Genomic DNA, 18,115 nt, shown 5'->3' on the forward strand with positions numbered 1-18,115 from the left:
AATGAGTGTTTAAGGACTTGGCCTGATGGAATGTATAATCAATGTGTGACCGCTAATGACCAAAGATGTCCAACACAGACTGTACACAACCTGAAACACATTTTCTGCCTCACAACCTGCCAAAGTAAAGTGCTGTTACAAATATTATTTTTCTTTATATCAACAATAAATGTGCACAATTAAAAATGTGACAAATGACAACAAGTTGAGTGACAGAGACTGACAGGAGAATGACATAGTGAGGATGTGGCCTGCAGTGCTTAAGTGATTCAAACCACTCAACAATCGTTAAGTGGTTATTTGTCAATTCTTATGACTGGGATAAATTCATAATTTACAATCCAATATTACACTATATACAAGGGTGATAATGCTTATAGTTATATCCTCAATAAATGGTTAAATTTCCAGACTCTCCACAACAATGATACAAAAATAAACTGTACACAAACCTCAAAGAAAAGACCTGTGATATTTCCCATGGTTTTCTCTTCTTCATTTTAAAAAGAATGGCAGCAATTAATCAATTGAATAATTTCTTATTAAGAAACAATTGCTACAGTATCGTGTTAGTATGGCAATTAAATATTAATACGTTTTCATAGCTCATGACATAAAGTGAAGCCACAAAAACAACATAACATCTTGAAATCATAAGGCCCCATATGCATTCATATGGGAATCTTGTCATTTGGACTCCCGTTCCACCTGGTAGAAGCCTGTGGTGTGGCCCCCCCAGAGCCCTGCTCCATCCAACGACGGAGCAGGTCAAACTACGCATAGGAGTCAGAGTCATCAAATAAGCTCAGTCGCTGACCTGCAGAAACTAGCACTTGCCTTCCAAACAGCCACACTTGTCTTCTTTTTTTACCCTGTGAAAAATGTCTAGACCAGTCTACACCTGCTGAAGCTGTGCCGAGCAAATCCTGAACATCATTCATTGTACGATGATGTTAGTGAGTGGACAAATGACGTAGTATATATGGCGATGTCTTTCTTGTCTTTTCCCACCACTCACTCACTCATTCATTCTGTCATTCAGTCACTCACTCATGAAAACACACGTGCACCGTCAAATCCATGGTGCTGACAAGCTAATACCTGCTCAGTTCCAAAAACAGACATTGGCCGGATTTCCCAAAGCGATTTTAGCCCTTCGTAGCTCACACATGGTCGTACTAGAGACCAAGCCCTGACCGTCATGTTCCCGGGTTTACATAGGTTCGGGCAGAGCGATTTATTTAGCCCCCTACAACTACACCAACGTATTTAGACAGAGCACTTGAGAGCACTTCACTGTTTGTGAAATCTGAATGTTGTTGTTGGTCTCTACGACCATGCGTGAGCTTCGAAGGGCTAAAATCACTTTGGGAAACCCGGCCAATGTTCGTCCAGATTTCCCACTATATCCTCGTGTTAATGGTTTATTTAATTTGTATCCTCTCAGGTACACAGTAAAACCCTCAGTGTTAATTTATCCATTTGTAAGGATTCTAATGTGTAGCTATGTGATAGTCCTTGTCCTCCTTTCTGATTAAAACATTCTTTATGTTGGCCACAGCAATGCAGCAACATGTCTAATTGGCAGCAACGTTTCTGTCTCCACTCGCACTGCTGGATACATCGTGTATAGACATACCGATACTCACAGAAAGAAGACCACTGGCATCATGATATAAACATACTAGGATATCTAATATATTATCGTAAATCTACACACTAGCAGGTATGTATCCTGCATTTGACATTAAGGCAAAAAAGCATTGAACATAACAAGGATGATTTGGGATCAGCCAGCCAGACCTCCTGTTGGCCAAGTTTACTCCTCTCTCCCCTTCTCACATTCTGCATCCCTGATATTTTCTGTACCCCGGAAAGAGGGGCGTCACACCAAATTCTGGGCCCTGGGTACAAGGATTCACTGCAGGCCCCCCACGAATGTTAACTATTGAAAAATAGCAGATATACAAGCTCACAGCTGCGAGCGCCGCGCTGCGAGCTTGTAGATCTGCTATTTTTGAAAAATCGTGAAAATGTGTGCCAAGAAACCTATGTTTCCATGTCAGTGATGCTCAAACTTTTTCATGTGAAGGACCCCCCCATCTCAAAATATTTAGTCCCAGGGACCCCCCAGAAGCAAAATCTGAGTTACAAATGTTCACTTAAAAAATACATATATTCAAAGATTTGCGCACATTTTCACGACTTTTCAAAAATAGCAGATCTACAAGCTCGAGTGCCGCGCTGTGAGCTTGTAGATCTGCTATTTTTCAATAGCTAAAGTTACTAGGGCCCCTCCACCTTGGGCCCTGGTAACTCAGTCCCACTTTCCTACCCCTTGTGACGCCCCTGCCCGCAAACCCCCCCCCCTCCCTGCACAAACCATCTCTCTGCTTCCCTTCAAAGCTCTCCCTCCATTGATGTTTGGTAAGAATTACGCACAAGGACACATAAAGACACACAGCGCAAGATGGCATCGGATGGCATTATGATAGAATTTGCTATGCTATTGAAATTATTCCATAGCCACTCAACGCATAATTAGAGACTCTGGTAAAATAGAAAATAGGCAAAACATATGCTTCAAAGCATCACATGGCTTATTAGTAAGGAAAAAGAGAGTCCACTTGTGGTTGTGGCGGTGGTGGTAGTGATTGCTCCATATCTAGAGTTCTGAGTTATTGTATTACCAGAAGAGCAACAAAGGAAGACTTACAGCTGAAAAAGAGAGAAAAAAAAGAAAAGAAAAGAAAATATCGTCGTTGTCGGGTGAAAACTGTTCGTTTTGCATTTATCATTTTAAAATTGGTTTAAACTAGTGAAAACAGCCGATCTACAAGCACACAACGCCTCGCACCTGCGAGGCGTTGTGTGCATGTAGATCGGCTGTTTTCACTACTTCTGTGCAACAGCCTTGTATGATGAAGCAGGGCTTTACTTTGCTAAAGAACGTACAAATTTTAAACTTGGAGATACAAGGTTTCCACCCGACAACGACGATATGTCACCACAGAAACCAAATGTGTCGATATACCGGTACACTCCACTACATCATGAACGCTAAGGATAGATCTGCAACGACAGACAATCGAAAAGTAGACGCTTCCTGTCCCATGATGCATTGCTTCACAACAGCTCCATCCAGGAAGCCGGTGTTTCAGAAAGGCACAGAGCCGCCTTGCACCAGTAGCACTCCTCGTAAAGGGAAAAAAGGGGTGTGGGACCCGCTGTGGGTCCCTTCATCGCAGCATCTTCCTTTCAATAAACGTCCTCCTGCTCTCCTGTCTCCTCCTCTGACTCTTTCCGACAGAAATATAAAAAAAGGTCACTTGGAACTGTAGCTTTTCCGAGGAGAACAGTTCCGGTTGTGATTCTAAAATGAATTACTAATACTGAATGACACTAGTTAATACTCCTTTTAAGAAATGGCTTTTTCCAGAGAGATTCATAAGTCATCCACGCCCTACCCACCCACCCCTGCCACCACCCCCATGAATATGCACGCACACAAACACGCGGGCAAGTGCAAGCATTAAAAGTATGCATGTGTTTGACGTGTGTGCATGAGTGTATGGCATACATAAAGTACATGCACGAGTGTGAGTGTACCCTCCACGTGTATGTCTATTGTCATTTTTAACAATGCATGTGTATCCAGAATGAACTTGCATGTGAAGGCGTGCGTGCATTTCATTTCACTTCCCAGAGTGCTACGTTCTCTTCACTGGCCCATCACCAACGTCTGATTTATACTTGGTTGCGCGCCGTGTCGCACACTGAAAATAGCAGATCTACAAGCAGCGTTGCGCAGCTAAGTATAAATCACTTTCAAGGATCTCCTAAATCTCCTCGTATAGTCCCAAGTTCCTCTTTTTTTGAAAACTAGCATGAAGGACTCGTCACCCCTCCGAATCTACAGTTGCTGTGTAAATAACTTGTCTTTGAAGCGATATTAATTTATTCCCTTTTTTTTTCTCCTTTTTCTTTTTTGAAAAATAGATTTAAAGGTCTGTATTGTCAATGCAGTCTCGTTTGTTCTCGTTTAGTTTCTTATTTGGCCATCAAAAGGATGATCAAGAGAAGTGTGTGCGTGTGTGCGTGTGTGTGTGTGCGTGTGTGCGTGTGCGTGTGTGCATGTGTGTGTGTGCGTGCGTGCGCAAATGAGGAGAGAGAGAGCGACGCAGGAGCAGAACTCAAGTGTCTTCGGCCGGCGAGGAAGAATCCTCCTCTTCCTCGTCCGCCTCCTCCTCCTCTTCCTCTACAGGGCTTGTGTCAGAAAGTCTCTCCTTGGCGGCGACGCCCACGTCCAGCCGCTGTGCTTTGGGCGGCTCCACCTCCATCGCCACCTCGCCGTCCACTTCTACCACGTCCCCGTTCTCCACCTCTGCCATGACGTCTTCCTCCTCCTCCTCCTCTTCTTCCTCCTCCACCACCAGGGTTTTCCGGGCCGCCACCTCCACCTCCGACTCCTCGTCTACCCGACTGCAGTCCTGTGCCACGTGGTTGGGCGTGGGGCCTTCGTCTAGGGATGGGACCATATGAAAATGTCATATCACGATTATTGTGACAAAATAAATCGCGATTTACGATATTATCGCGATAATCAAAAATCCATTATCCTGGGGTGGAGCATTTGCCAAAAAGTGGCCGATCTACAAGCTCACAACGTGTCGCGATGCGTTGTGAGCTTGTAGATCGGCAATTTTTTGGCAAAGACATTTGATAGAGAGTGGAAAAAATACTGTATCAAGTAAGTATATTATAAGTATCTTTTACCAATTATTGAGGGTTTAAGTGGTACCGGATACGCAGCTCAGAAAATAAAAGGTGAATTGATCCCAGCGCATGACGGAGGACGATATCACAATAAATTAAATCTCCAAGATACGATTATCGTGAGTGTTTTTTTATCACGATAAACGATAACATTATCGCTTTATCATCCCATCCCTACCTTCGTCCTCGTCCTGACCCGGCCCCCTCTCCGTGGACGTGTCCTCCAAGGTGAGCTCAAACTGGAACTTGTCGATGCAGGAGTTGAGCTCCTTGTCCTGCACGGGGGACGGCGAGGGGCTCTGTGGCATGGTGCTCTGGTACCAGTCCCTGTTGTCCTCCAGCGTGTCCAGGATGTCTTGGGCGTCGGGGTGCACCAGGTCGCCCCACGTCTCCCACAGCGGGTGGACGATGTAGTCGATGAAGCCCACCTACACACACAGGAACAAGAGGTCAGGGCCGGTCCCTCACAGCAGTGGTTCTCAAAATTATTTTGGATGATTAACTTCGTGTGCAACATTGTTTTCTCACTCAGCTTCATACCGCTAAAATGTCAAATTAAACATTGGCCAAATTGTCAAATATTAGAGGCCGAATTTGTGAAAATAGTGTATACAATTAGTGTTATACAAAATGTAATGCCTCAACCCTTTAGTGCTCCTCAGGGTGGGGGTCCCCATTTAAAATATTATTATATTATTTTGGGGGTCACGGCCTGAATAGGTTGAGAACCACTGCCTTACAGAAACAAGCTGGCAATTTGAAACCCCAGTCTCCAGCATGGGAAACCAAGCATCTGCCACTCAGTCAAAGGGGAATCCTCCAATGGAGATATTAGGCTATCTTAGTTTTAGTTTTGCTTTTATTTGTTTTAGAATTTTCGTTTTTTTTATTGTAGTATGGGTTATTTATCAGGGGTGAGATTGAAAAGTGTCAGAAAAAGCATTGTGGCTATTTATAGTTAAAAACCTGCATAGATTTCATACTGTATCCACGCGCGCATGTGCGTCCGTTCACATAGGTAATCCTGCGTTGAATATTTACCTGACTCTTCTCCACAGACGCAGTATGTTTGTCACACATGGGGCTGATCTCCATCCCTCGCTCTCTCTCTTTGTCTCCTTGCCTGAAGAACTCCTCCATGATCCTGTCTGTCCATTGTCTGTACACGTCTAGAGGCTTCGTAGGGTTGCTCAGGTCAGCACAGTGGACCATGTTCCTCAACACCTGCACAGGTAACACACAGCTGTTCAACACCTGTACCATGGTTAACATACATGTGTTCAACACCTGCACAGGCTACATACAGCCACTGTACACACATTGTAGTTCGAACCTTCATGTTACACAGGGTAGCATACACTCAGTGTTTACGGTTCCATTTGGTTCCGTTTGTACACTCCCAGAGTTACAAATTGACAAATGAACACTGAGAATTTGACTGTGTATATCCAGCTGAACAATGGTAGGTAAGGATTTTTCTTGAAAGGTCACAACTCACCTGTATGCGGTCATTATAGTGGTCAAGCAGGAGCACTCCTGAACTTGTCACCTTTTTGGTCTCAACCATTGTCTTTAGATCTGCCAGCAAACTCATGTGTTTGGACATGTCTGTTGCCAAAACCTGCGAGGAAACATGGTCTCAATGTCAATACATGAAGGAGGGAAGGAAGCGAGGGAGCAAGAGAGGAACGAAGGAACGGAGGAAGGGAGAAAGTGGGGAAAGGAACTAAGGAAGAGGGGAAATGCAAATGCAAGGAAGTAAGAGAGGAGGGAAAGGAGGGGGAGAGACACACAGGAGGAAGGGAAGGAGGGAGGGAGGAAGGTAAGGAAGCAAGGAAAAGGGGGTAATTAGGAATTAAAGAAAGAAGGAAGGCAACAGGGAGGGACCGAGAAAGAAAGAAAGGAAGGAAGGAGTGAGGAAAGAAGGGAGGAGGGTGTGTGTGTGGGGGGGATGTATATTTCTTCATGATGCTCTAAATCAGTGGTTCTCAACCTTTTCAGGCCACGACCCCACAAATAATCATATTTTGACTGTGACACCCCACACCCTGACAAGCACTAAAGAGTTGAGGCATTACATTTTATATAACATGGTTCTGAACATGTAGATTGGCTTTTTTCACAATTTCTGCCTCTAATATTTGACAATTTGGCCAATGTTTAATCTGTCATTTTAGAGGCATTAAAAAGTCCTTAAATGATCACTTTGGAAATGTGCAGATACCCTCTGTACACTTAAAGGAGTAGTCTCTCATGCCATGGAGACTAGAGCTCAATAATATTTTTAGTTTTTTGTCGCATTCCTAAGACAAAAATGTGATAACAATAAATTTACCCCCATCCGGAATCAATGGGGGTAAATTTACTTGAATCAAATTTTTGTCTTAGGAATGTGAGAAAAACCAAAAAATATTATTGAACTTTACTCTCCATGGCATGAGTAATCAATAGAAAAAAAGTCATTTTGGGGCTGAACTACTCCTTTAAACCTTATGTTGGTTTGTTTACTGTTGAGTGATGCACATTAAGTTAATCATCTGTTGACCACACTAAAATAATGTGGGGACCCCCTTGGTTGACAACCACTGCCTCTAAAGCTGCAGAGACAAACTCACCATGTCGATGACAAGTTTCCTAACACTCTGTCTCTGCCTCTTGCTGAGGTTCTGGAAGATGTCACAGTTCTCCTCGTGGAGCAGCTTGAAGCCCACGGCCAGGTGGTGGTTCTCCAGCACTGACTCATCGTTGTACATGAGGGCTAACTCTGAGTCTGAGGGAAGCAACCACACACATTACAATACTGACTCATCGTTGTACATGAGGGCTAACTCTGAGTCTGAGGGAAGCAACCACACACACATTACAACACTGACTCATCGTTGTACATGAGGGCTAACTCTGAGTCTGAGGGAAGCAACCACACACATTACAACACTGACTCATCGTTGTACATGAGGGCTAACTCTGAGTCTGAGGGAAGCAACCACACACATTACAACACTGACTCATCGTTGTACATGAGGGCTAACTCTGAGTCTGAGGGAAGCAACCACACACATTACAACACTGACTCATCGTTGTACATGAGGGCTAACTCTGAGTCTGAGGGAAGCAACCACACACATTACAACACTGACTCATCGTTGTACATGAGGGCTAACTCTGAGTCTGAGGGAAGCAACCACACACATTACAACACTGACTCATCGTTGTACATGAGGGCTAACTCTGAGTCTGAGGGAAGCAACCACACACATTACAACACTGACTCATCGTTGTACATGAGGGCTAGCTCTGAGTCTGAGGGAAGCAACCACACACATTACAACACTGACTCATCGTTGTACATGAGGGCTAACTCTGAGTCTGAGGGAAGCAACCACACACATTACAACACTGACTCATCGTTGTACATGAGGGCTAACTCTGAGTCTGAGGGAAGCAACCACACACATTACAACACTGACTCATCGTTGTACATGAGGGCTAGCTCTGAGTCTGAGGGAAGCAACCACACACATTACAACACTGACTCATCGTTGTACATGAGGGCTAACTCTGAGTCTGAGGGAAGCAACCACACACATTACAACACTGACTCATCGTTGTACATGAGGGCTAGCTCTGAGTCTGAGGGAAGCAACCACACACATTACAACACTGACTCATCGTTGTACATGAGGGCTAACTCTGAGTCTGAGGGAAGCAACCACACACATTACAACACTGACTCATCGTTGTACATGAGGGCTAACTCTGAGTCTGAGGGAAGCAACCACACACATTACAACACTGACTCATCGTTGTACATGAGGGCTAACTCTGAGTCTGAGGGAAGCAACCACACACATTACAACACTGACTCATCGTTGTACATGAGGGCTAACTCTGAGTCTGAGGGAAGCAACCACACACATTACAACACTGACTCATCGTTGTACATGAGGGCTAACTCTGAGTCTGAGGGAAGCAACCACACACATTACAACACTGACTCATCGTTGTACATGAGGGCTAGCTCTGAGTCTGAGGGAAGCAACCACACACATTACAACACTGACTCATCGTTGTACATGAGGGCTAACTCTGAGTCTGAGGGAAGCAACCACACACATTACAACACTGACTCATCGTTGTACATGAGGGCTAACTCTGAGTCTGAGGGAAGCAACCACACACATTACAACACTGACTCATCGTTGTACATGAGGGCTAACTCTGAGTCTGAGGGAAGCAACCACACACACACATTACAACAAATGGATCAAAGCACAGCAGGACCAGAGAAGGATCATACGGTTACGTCATGCTGTGCCATTAAATATTAATTACGATAACTGCTTAAAAATATCAAAGACAAAACCAGGACTTGATAATACCCTAGACAACAAACACAATTATTTAGGCTCCTGGCATGCTGTTGCTGTCCATCCATGACTGTCCTTGTGATTTTGTTTCACATTTATGCAATTAGGTACCCTAATCTCACCCTAAATTAATTTAGCAATTAATTCAAACACTTATTTGGCAGCTGTTGCACCTTGCATTTGTCTACTCACCATTACACAAGGCTGAATATAACAAAAACATTGCACACCCCATCTCCCCATTCATTAGCCCCGCAGTCACAATAAAATTGGCTATTGCGTTTAATTTTGCCAAATATGTGGCACTGATAACTTGTGATAAGCACAATGAGCAACACAGATATGAACCATTTAAGCCCTAAATAATAATCATCATACTTCATCAAATCATACAAGGAATGGTGAAAAGTATCTACTTTCTTCACAGTGAAATTGTGAATGTATATTTTGAAAATGTGAGCTACAAGACATAGGAAAGGCAAGTTGAAAGTGATTGAGAAAGTGATCCACCAAAACATTCATCATCACTAATAATGAATGATTATTTCGCTAGATAATTTATCCCTAAGAGTATTATGCATGTGGCATGGTCTGGGTGGTCATTCAAAAGCCAGGGTTGATGATAGTTGACCAGTACCACTCATAGCAGTGTCATAGCAGCAACAGCAGTACTAAGAGTAAATAATACCAATAAAAAACAACAACATAAAGATAAATGAAGCTATTTGCGTGCACCTATAATGTCAACTCACTGGTGTTAATGAGGAACTGGTTGGACACTCCTGGATGGTCCACATCATGGATGGCTGCAGCAAACAGCGCAGCTAGTATCTCCAGGTCAGTAAACACAGCCTATGGGAGACCAAACAACAACACTTGTGTCATTCATTGTGTCATAAACCACTTTTTATAATATACTGTAGCGCCTAACCCAAGGGTCTTCAACAGGGGGTCCGGGACCCCTAGGGGGTCCGCAGAGTTACAACAGGGGGTCCTCCAAATCATTGTGTGATAGAAACCCTTTTCTCCTTTTTTATATTAACCACCTGAACCCTAGCATCCATATTCTGAGAACTTTAGAAATAGCAAATCTACAAGCTCACAACGCCTCGCAGAGCTTGTATTTTCGGAGCTCTGGTGTAGAGGGGAAAAAGAGCAGACTAAGTACAGAGTGAAAGGTCAAGTTTTATAAGTAATGACGGTTCAAGTGGTTAAAATCTGAAAACACAAATTGCCATGAATCCAAAATACACTGATGAAACATGAAACTATATGGAATCTATTAACAGGTTGTGGGGGTCCTTGCTTCATCTCTCTCTCAACCTTGGACTGAAAACATTGAAGACCCCAGTACTACACAATACATTTTATTTAGATGTGAGCTCAGGGTTGGACCGGTGACCTCCTGATTCCCTGACGGCCTCTCTATCCACTACTTTGTACACTGAGAGTGTACACATTTAACCAAATGGACTCAAATGGACAAATGAACACTGAGGAGGTTACTGTGCCGTATTGCTGGTATGCTGGTGCATGTGAGTAATTGCTTACACTGTAACAAAATGTCCAGTGTTCATTGGGTCAACTAAAATGATGACAAAGAATGTTTGACTACCCTATTTCAGTGCATGACGAAAACAAAATAAAAAGACAACTCGGGTGTTGCGCTCTGAAAATTGCAGATCGGCTATTTTTTCTCCATGCAAAATCAGGCATTATAGCGCCTTCATGGTCTGCCAAAATAAGTCTTTTGTCGACCAAATCAACTGTCGATTTAGTCGACTAAAACTAGTATAGACTAAAACTAAAACATTTCAGATTCCAAAGACTGACTGAAACAAAAACAAACTGCTGTCAAAATGAACAGTGCTTACATCCAAGGCGGGCGTGGAGAGGAGCACGTGCGTAGACTGTGTGACATCAGCAGCGTGGAGGCTGTTGTGGTAGGCCACGTTGGCATGGTAGTGGTCCTCCAGGGTCATCACATAGGTGACAAAGGTGTCCACGGGGATGGAAAATGTCTTAAACAGATCCCGCTCCTGTAATGACAGAAAAGTCAGAAAACCACAGGGTCATGGTCAATATGGTCACCTGAAAATCAGTGGTTCTCAACCTGTGGGTCGGGTCCCCAAATAATTTTGGGGGGTCCCCAGATGATTAATTTAATGTGAAACATTAGTTTCTCACTCGACAGTAAACAAACCAACAAAGTTTATCTCTAAAATGAAAACAACTAGTAAGACACCTCAGGGTGACTTGCGACCTCAGGGTGACATGCGACCTCCCCCTAAAGGGCGAGGTCGCGCCAATTCTTGGCCATCTGGCCAACCACAGCGTTTCTCTGACGATTCTAGTTGTTGTCATTCTGGGGGGAGTTTGTTCATGTTTTTGTGAGGGTATCAACCCTAGGAGACACGGGGAGAACATGCAAACTCCACACAGAAAGGCCCTATCGCCAACCCCACCTAGAGTGTGGGCGCTGATGACGCAGAGGGAGGAACACGCCGCCCATATATGTCCTTAATATTGATAACATAATATCCTTAATAATGTCCTTAATATTGACAATATAGGAATCTCCATATATGGGCATAAAATGTACGTAAGTAATGCCAAGCAGGGCCTTGGTGAGTTAGGGCCTTGGTTTGATGCCTGTGGATCTCCATATATGGGCATAAGGGGGTACCCTAACATTCTCATTTTCGGCCTGGGATTTATGACATCAGAAATCTCCATTGTATGGGCATAAAAGGTTTTTTCTTTTTCTGGGAATGACCATATATGGACTTTTTATTTTAATAATGTTCTTAATATTGCCATAATAATGTTCTTAATATTGACAATATAGGAATCTCCATATATGTCATAAAACGTAGGACCTTGGTTTGATGCCTGTGGATCTCCATATATGGGCATAAGGGGGTACCCTAACATTCTCATTTTCGGCCTCCATTTTCTGTACAATATCACGTGACATCCCTTTTATGCCCATATATGAGTCATTCTGTACCACATCACTGTGATCAACTTTCACTTTGCCATGCAATCAACTTCAGAACAGTGATGTGGCACAGAGTGACAGTGAGTCACAGTGATGTGGTACAGAATGACTCATATATGGGCATAAAAGTGATGTCACGTGACATCACTTCCTGTACTGAAAAACACGTGACATCACACTGACATCACTTCCTGTACAGCCGGACGGACAGAAGGTCAGACAAGCGACAAGGTTTTTCAGGGTATAATGCGACCTTCGGTCGCAATAATGCGACCTTCGGTCGCAATAAATATTGGTAATTGTCAAATATTAGGCAGAAATTGGGAAAATAGCCGATCTACATGCTCACAAATTTGCGAGGCCTTGTGAGCATGTAGATCTGCTATTTTCACAATAGAAGCGTGTTATACAAAATGTAATGCCTCAACTCTTAATGCTCGTTGGGTGGGGGCCGGGTCTCTAGTTAAAATATGATTATTTTGGGGGTCACAGCGTGAAAAGGTTGAGAACCACTGACCTAAATAATGCAAAGGACTGGCACACAGAGAGAGAAGTACCTCTTATGTACACAAGATGTAACTTAAAGAAAACCTTGACGTGTTGAATAAAGCACACTAAACTTGAATTAGTCAAACGTTTCAGCAAACGGTAATAATCACATTAAATGAATCCATCACTCACCTGAAAGATGGCGAACATGATGCAGCTGAGAGGTCTGTTATTAGAGAACTCCGCCACATGAAAGATATTAAGGCCCCACTTATTCAAGTCATCCAGCTCCTACCAGCAAGACAGAAAACACTCATTAAAGTTAGCAACTTTTTGACTGCAGCTTTAGCAGCACACCACACTACACTACACCACACCACACCGCACCACATAAAAATATCTACATTTTCCATTACACAAGAGTACCCCCAATGGTAAGAAACAAAATGTACCCTTTTAACTGTAATTATAATACAATATAAATTACAACTAACCTAAATTATAATACACTATAATGGATTATAACTGTGATTATAATACACTATAAAGTATTAATGTATTACTATGATAATTATAATACACTATAATAGATTATAATAGTGGTTATAACACAATAGAATCTATTATCATGTATTACAACTATATCCTGGTGGTCTAAATGAAAAGTCAGTGAGTGATCAGTCATTATGAAGTGTTTGGCCCTGTTTGGCCTAGCTCAGAACTACTCTAGATTGGATACTTTTTAGTACCACGTTTAGTACCACTTTCACACCACTCTACCCAGGTCCTTGTAGTGGAAAAGCTGGCACAAGTGGGCGGTGTGGTGTGGAGTGGTGTGGTGTTGGGCCAGTGGAAAAGGAGCTTATGAGCTTTGGTCCAGTACTGCACTGTATAAAGGTGCATGTTGTGCAACATGTGATCAACTATGGCCTTTGCTGCGTGTCTCTCCCCGTTTCCTGTCGCTGTACACTGGGCTGTCCAAATGAAGGTAGAAAAAGCCCAAAGGATCTCTTAATGTGAAAAGGTGGTACTCAGTTAGGTTGCATTCTCACATATACTGTAATTCGGTAGACTTGGTGCGATTGGAGGGGATGAAATTGCAATATTCTTGCATATTTAATTAATGCGTTTGCACTCACACTGCACTTTGTCAACCGCAACAAGGAATCGCTTTAGAGACCACGTCTGTCCACAGGACATCTATCCGCTGCGTAATAATGCCCTCTCCCCCTGTGTTTACAAATTCTTTAACCACACACAGTCCTGCGTCTGGAGCGGGATTCTACGGTACAACCAGAACCCAACGCAAAACTTGCGGCGCGGGTGGTATTTAAATACCTGCAGTTGGGAACGGGCGGCCAAAAAAATTATAATTAAAACAGCGGCGGGACTCCAGATATAGAGCTTATAAACTGAGCACAAAAAGTAAGGAAACTTGAATCGGTCCACTATATCTCCTCTTTAATAATACCAATTTGTATTGTATTTTATATAATTTTCATCATTGATTAGTCACCTTTCCAACGAGGTACAGCTTGTAAGCATCAGGCATTCGAGGCATGAGCTACACAGCCAGATGTGTGGGTAGCGCTGACCAAAATGTTGCCAAATTTGCCTGTATTAATACTGTTCTGCAGGCATTCACTGTCGTTTTAGGCTTCAAGTGCGGGCTGTTGTGTGCCAGTCACAGGTGTGTGGAAGTCACAGATGTGTGCCTAGCACCAGAGCATGGGTTCTGCAACTTGTTGAGTTTGTGGTTTCTTCAAGCAGCAAAACTGGTGGAAAGATGCCACGTTTGTCCCTTCAGGATAGGTGGCATTCACCTTTGTTGCTTGGAGCATTGAATATTCCGGTCTTCTTGGGGTGTCTTGGGGCCACTGTTTGGTCTGTCTTTGACTTCACCAGTCTCACAGAACTTGGTCCTAAGTTTGGAAATGGTACCAGGGCTGACACCAAATAATGCTGCCACTCAGAATGCTGGAGCACCAGCCTCGAGTTGCCCTATTGAACAGGCCCTATCCTGGAGGGACAAACGTGTCATCTTTCCACCAGCGTTGCTGTTTGAAGAAACCACAAACTCAACAAGTTGCAGAACCCATGCTCAGGTGCTAGGCACACACCTGTGACTGTCACATACCTGTGACTAACACACAACTGCCAGCACTTGAAGCCCAAAACGAGAGTGAATGCCAGCAGAACAGTATTAATACACGCAATTCTGGGAAGATTTTGTGGGCAAAATATTTTCCCAAATATGGATACGACTGACGTCTGACATCATAGAGGTCTTATGTTATAGACCACATGAGACTCACCCAGTATGTCCATATATGGGTATTCCAAGCTTATGGGCTTAATGTTGATCAGGGATCTCCATATATGGGCATACATGGGACAAGGACGGAATGTGATGACACAACGAATAGACATTGAGGCGTTACTCACTCACGGACAGACAAGATGTAACGGTTTTCATAGAACAAATACCCTTAAGTACAGTACTTGAGTAAATGTACTTAGTTACTTTACACCACTGGCAGTCACGTACCCTGGCTAATGCGTCCTCCTGTTGGGTCTTGACGCCGAAGCGCGGTACGGTGGAGTTGGGCAGGCTGGAGCTGTGAGTGAGCTTCTTCACTCCGCTGATGTGACACATGGGCTTCTCTCTCTCCCTCTGGGTGGGCGATGGAATCTCCACGTCGTTCTGTTTGTCTGCACAGGTCAATGTGATGAAGGTGTCATGCTTTGATACGGTCAACCTTTTCAATGCCAATAGCCAACTTAAGCATTTAGCAGGCGCTCTTAATCCAGAGTGACTTACAACCAGAAAAGATGCAAATGGAAATTGCAAGACTGCTTGTCTGAAGCTCGACCGATCCTAGCTTGCACCAATCCCACATACAACTATACTACTGTAACTACACCAGTCAGAAATAGGTTACATCACTGATGACATCACAGATGACATCACTGGACACTCCCCCATTGAACTCAACTATACTCAAAATCAATGACATCACTGATGACATCAGATTGTGTATCCGGAATACTATGAACAATGGGCTAGAACAATAGTCTGGTTGCCATACTGGCAATCACACTAATAAGCAAGGTCATCAGTACATCAACATCAAGGAAAGTAATAGTAGGTTAATCTAAGAAAAAAGGTAGACCAAGCACATATTCAGTAAAAACATCATACAAAATTAAGCATATTAAAATGCTATCTAAATTATATGTTTGGTCATTGAGGGTAGGCAAGTGCTACGGTAAATGCTATAGGCTAAGGTGGAGTCTGAATAGTTGAGTCTTCAGACCACAGCGGAAGCTAGGGAGTGAGTCTGCAGTTCTCAGAATTGAACCTTTCTAGTTGGCTTATTTAAAGGTGGACGGTGGTTCATATATATGGAGACCACTTCGATTTGAAGGCTACGTAACGGCCTGAAAATCTAGTTTGATACAATTTACTATCTCTGGGACCCCAATATAAACGGTAAAATCCTCAGTGTTCATTAACTCTAGTCTACACTGTAGCTGCAGTTGAAGCCAGCTCAACTTTGGATTGTATCTTTGCGGTTACGACGTCGGGTGTCATGCTTTGTATCATGTCGCTGGCTTCCATCATGAATGGTGAACTGTAGACTGTAAAGGAGTCAGTTTGGCTTTACCCAGGAAGGTGGTGGAGATGTATTCTGAAACCTGGTTCCCTGAGCGGCTCATCTCAGACAAATGGGAGAGCTCCCTGTTCAGCATCCTCTTGAACTGAGGGGAAAACAGAGAGAGAGAGAGAGAGAGAGAGAGAGAGAGAGAGAGAGAGAGAGAGAGAGAGAGTAACTTTAATATCATCATCGTCACTGTTGGCTAGAATTCTTTGTCTAAAACCGTTCATTTTCATTAAATGGAAAAAGATCCTTTGATCCAAAGTTATCATTTAGTCACAAGCTCATGTTGGTGAAATATTTGCAAAACCCACAGATGGGAAATGTTTTAAAAGTAGTGAAAATAGCATTTATTGATGCTGTTAATTTACGAAAAACATAAAAAGTAGCTTGAAGTCAAAGATGTACAGAAAGCCTGAAAGATCACTGATTGCTTGATCTAACGCAGTATCAATGTGTGTTACAATAAATGATGATACATCAAACGATAGGGAGAGATCACTTGGCAAGCCTTCACAAATAATTGATCTAACCTACACACAAGAGACAACCAGTGACAACAGCAACTCACTGCAATTTCCATTGTTATTGATAAGTCAAGTGACAGTAAAAAATGCCAATGCATTTAATACAGTATAAACAAATTCATTAGGGTTATATTGACTTACAGTACATTCATAAGATTTGTAGATGGAGAATGTTATTTACTACCAATGTAAACAAACCTATTACAGCCCTAAGTACAGAAAATGCTGTTTAAAAAGCATTATCTGTTGTCTGACCTTCTATCAACAACAAAGTCAATCACCAAGAGGAGGGGCTTTCAAATAAATGACTTCATGACTACATTCTCGAATTTGAAATTAATCTTTTCCTATCGGCAGAGGCTCAGGGGTAGAGTGTCCGCTTGGCAACCGGAAGGTTTCCAGTTCGATCCCAGCCTCCCCGGGAGTTACTGTCGAAGTGTCCTTGAGCAAGACACTGAAGCCCTAGTTGCTCCCGATGAGCAGGTTGGTGCCTTACATGGTTTCCTCTGCCATCGGTGTATGAATGTGTGTGTGAATGGGTGAATGTAATGCACAATCTCTGTAAAGCGCCTTGGATATTGACACTATATAAAAGCACCATTTAGGGATCCGCACATTAATTCTTTGAGACACACATACAGGTATTTTGGGGCTTGGCCGAATCCGCCATTCCTTCACCAGCTGAAACAATACAGCTTTCACCATAGGAATTGCATTACGGAATGTACACATTGATACATTTCATGGGTTTATTTCCTCACAGCACAACATATGGTGAAGTATTGTAGGTTATTGCAACAACCACTGATCTTGTGGAAAATGAAAACGGGAACATCAAATATTCTAAACACGAGTCTGCCAGTAATCACATTCTTGAGACACACATCCGAGTTTTGGCTGAGTTTTTGCTTGATCAAACAAGGGAATCGTGTAATGCTGATCCCCCTTCCCCTATTCACTCATACTAGGACATGACGTGTGTGTAGGCAGAAGAATAGTTTTGGATGGTTTAAATGTAATTTAAACCTAAATGTCATAGTTGTACATGAGGGATATTCAGATTCATAGTGGTGAAATTATTGTTAGAATATTTACCCATACTTTTGAAAAAATAGTCAAATTAAACTACTCATTTGGCTGGCTACCCCCTGGAACCCATGTTCCCATTGTTGTTGTTTGATTATGTCTGAATCCTTGATTGGGCCTTACATTTTATTCATTTTGGTTTCAAGAAAATCTGTCACACACACACATATATATATATATATATATATATATATATATATATATATATAT

At 42.9% G+C, this 18,115-nt stretch overlaps 1 protein-coding gene across 1 annotated transcript in view; it reads right to left on the reverse strand.

Annotated features, from left to right (window-relative positions):
- Positions 1 to 4,193: 4,193 nt before the first annotated feature.
- pde4a (phosphodiesterase 4A, cAMP-specific) overlaps positions 4,194 to 18,115 on the reverse strand; it is a gene marked incomplete at both ends in the record, with an annotated part of 91,670 nt that continues 77,748 nt past the window's right edge. The window contains 10 exons of the mRNA XM_080723314.1: positions 4,194 to 4,522; positions 4,955 to 5,204; positions 5,818 to 6,000; positions 6,275 to 6,397; positions 7,392 to 7,546; positions 9,896 to 9,995; positions 11,018 to 11,182; positions 12,826 to 12,924; positions 15,182 to 15,345; positions 16,302 to 16,395. Of these exons, the coding sequence (XP_080579440.1) occupies positions 4,194 to 4,522; positions 4,955 to 5,204; positions 5,818 to 6,000; positions 6,275 to 6,397; positions 7,392 to 7,546; positions 9,896 to 9,995; positions 11,018 to 11,182; positions 12,826 to 12,924; positions 15,182 to 15,345; positions 16,302 to 16,395 (1,662 nt within the window). The remainder of the gene's footprint in view (positions 4,523 to 4,954; positions 5,205 to 5,817; positions 6,001 to 6,274; positions 6,398 to 7,391; positions 7,547 to 9,895; positions 9,996 to 11,017; positions 11,183 to 12,825; positions 12,925 to 15,181; positions 15,346 to 16,301; positions 16,396 to 18,115) is intronic.

Source organism: Nannobrachium achirus, assembly GCF_963921795.1.
Source record: "Nannobrachium achirus genome assembly, chromosome: 4".
In the NCBI taxonomy this organism is placed as follows: Eukaryota; Metazoa; Chordata; class Actinopteri; order Myctophiformes; family Myctophidae; genus Nannobrachium; species Nannobrachium achirus.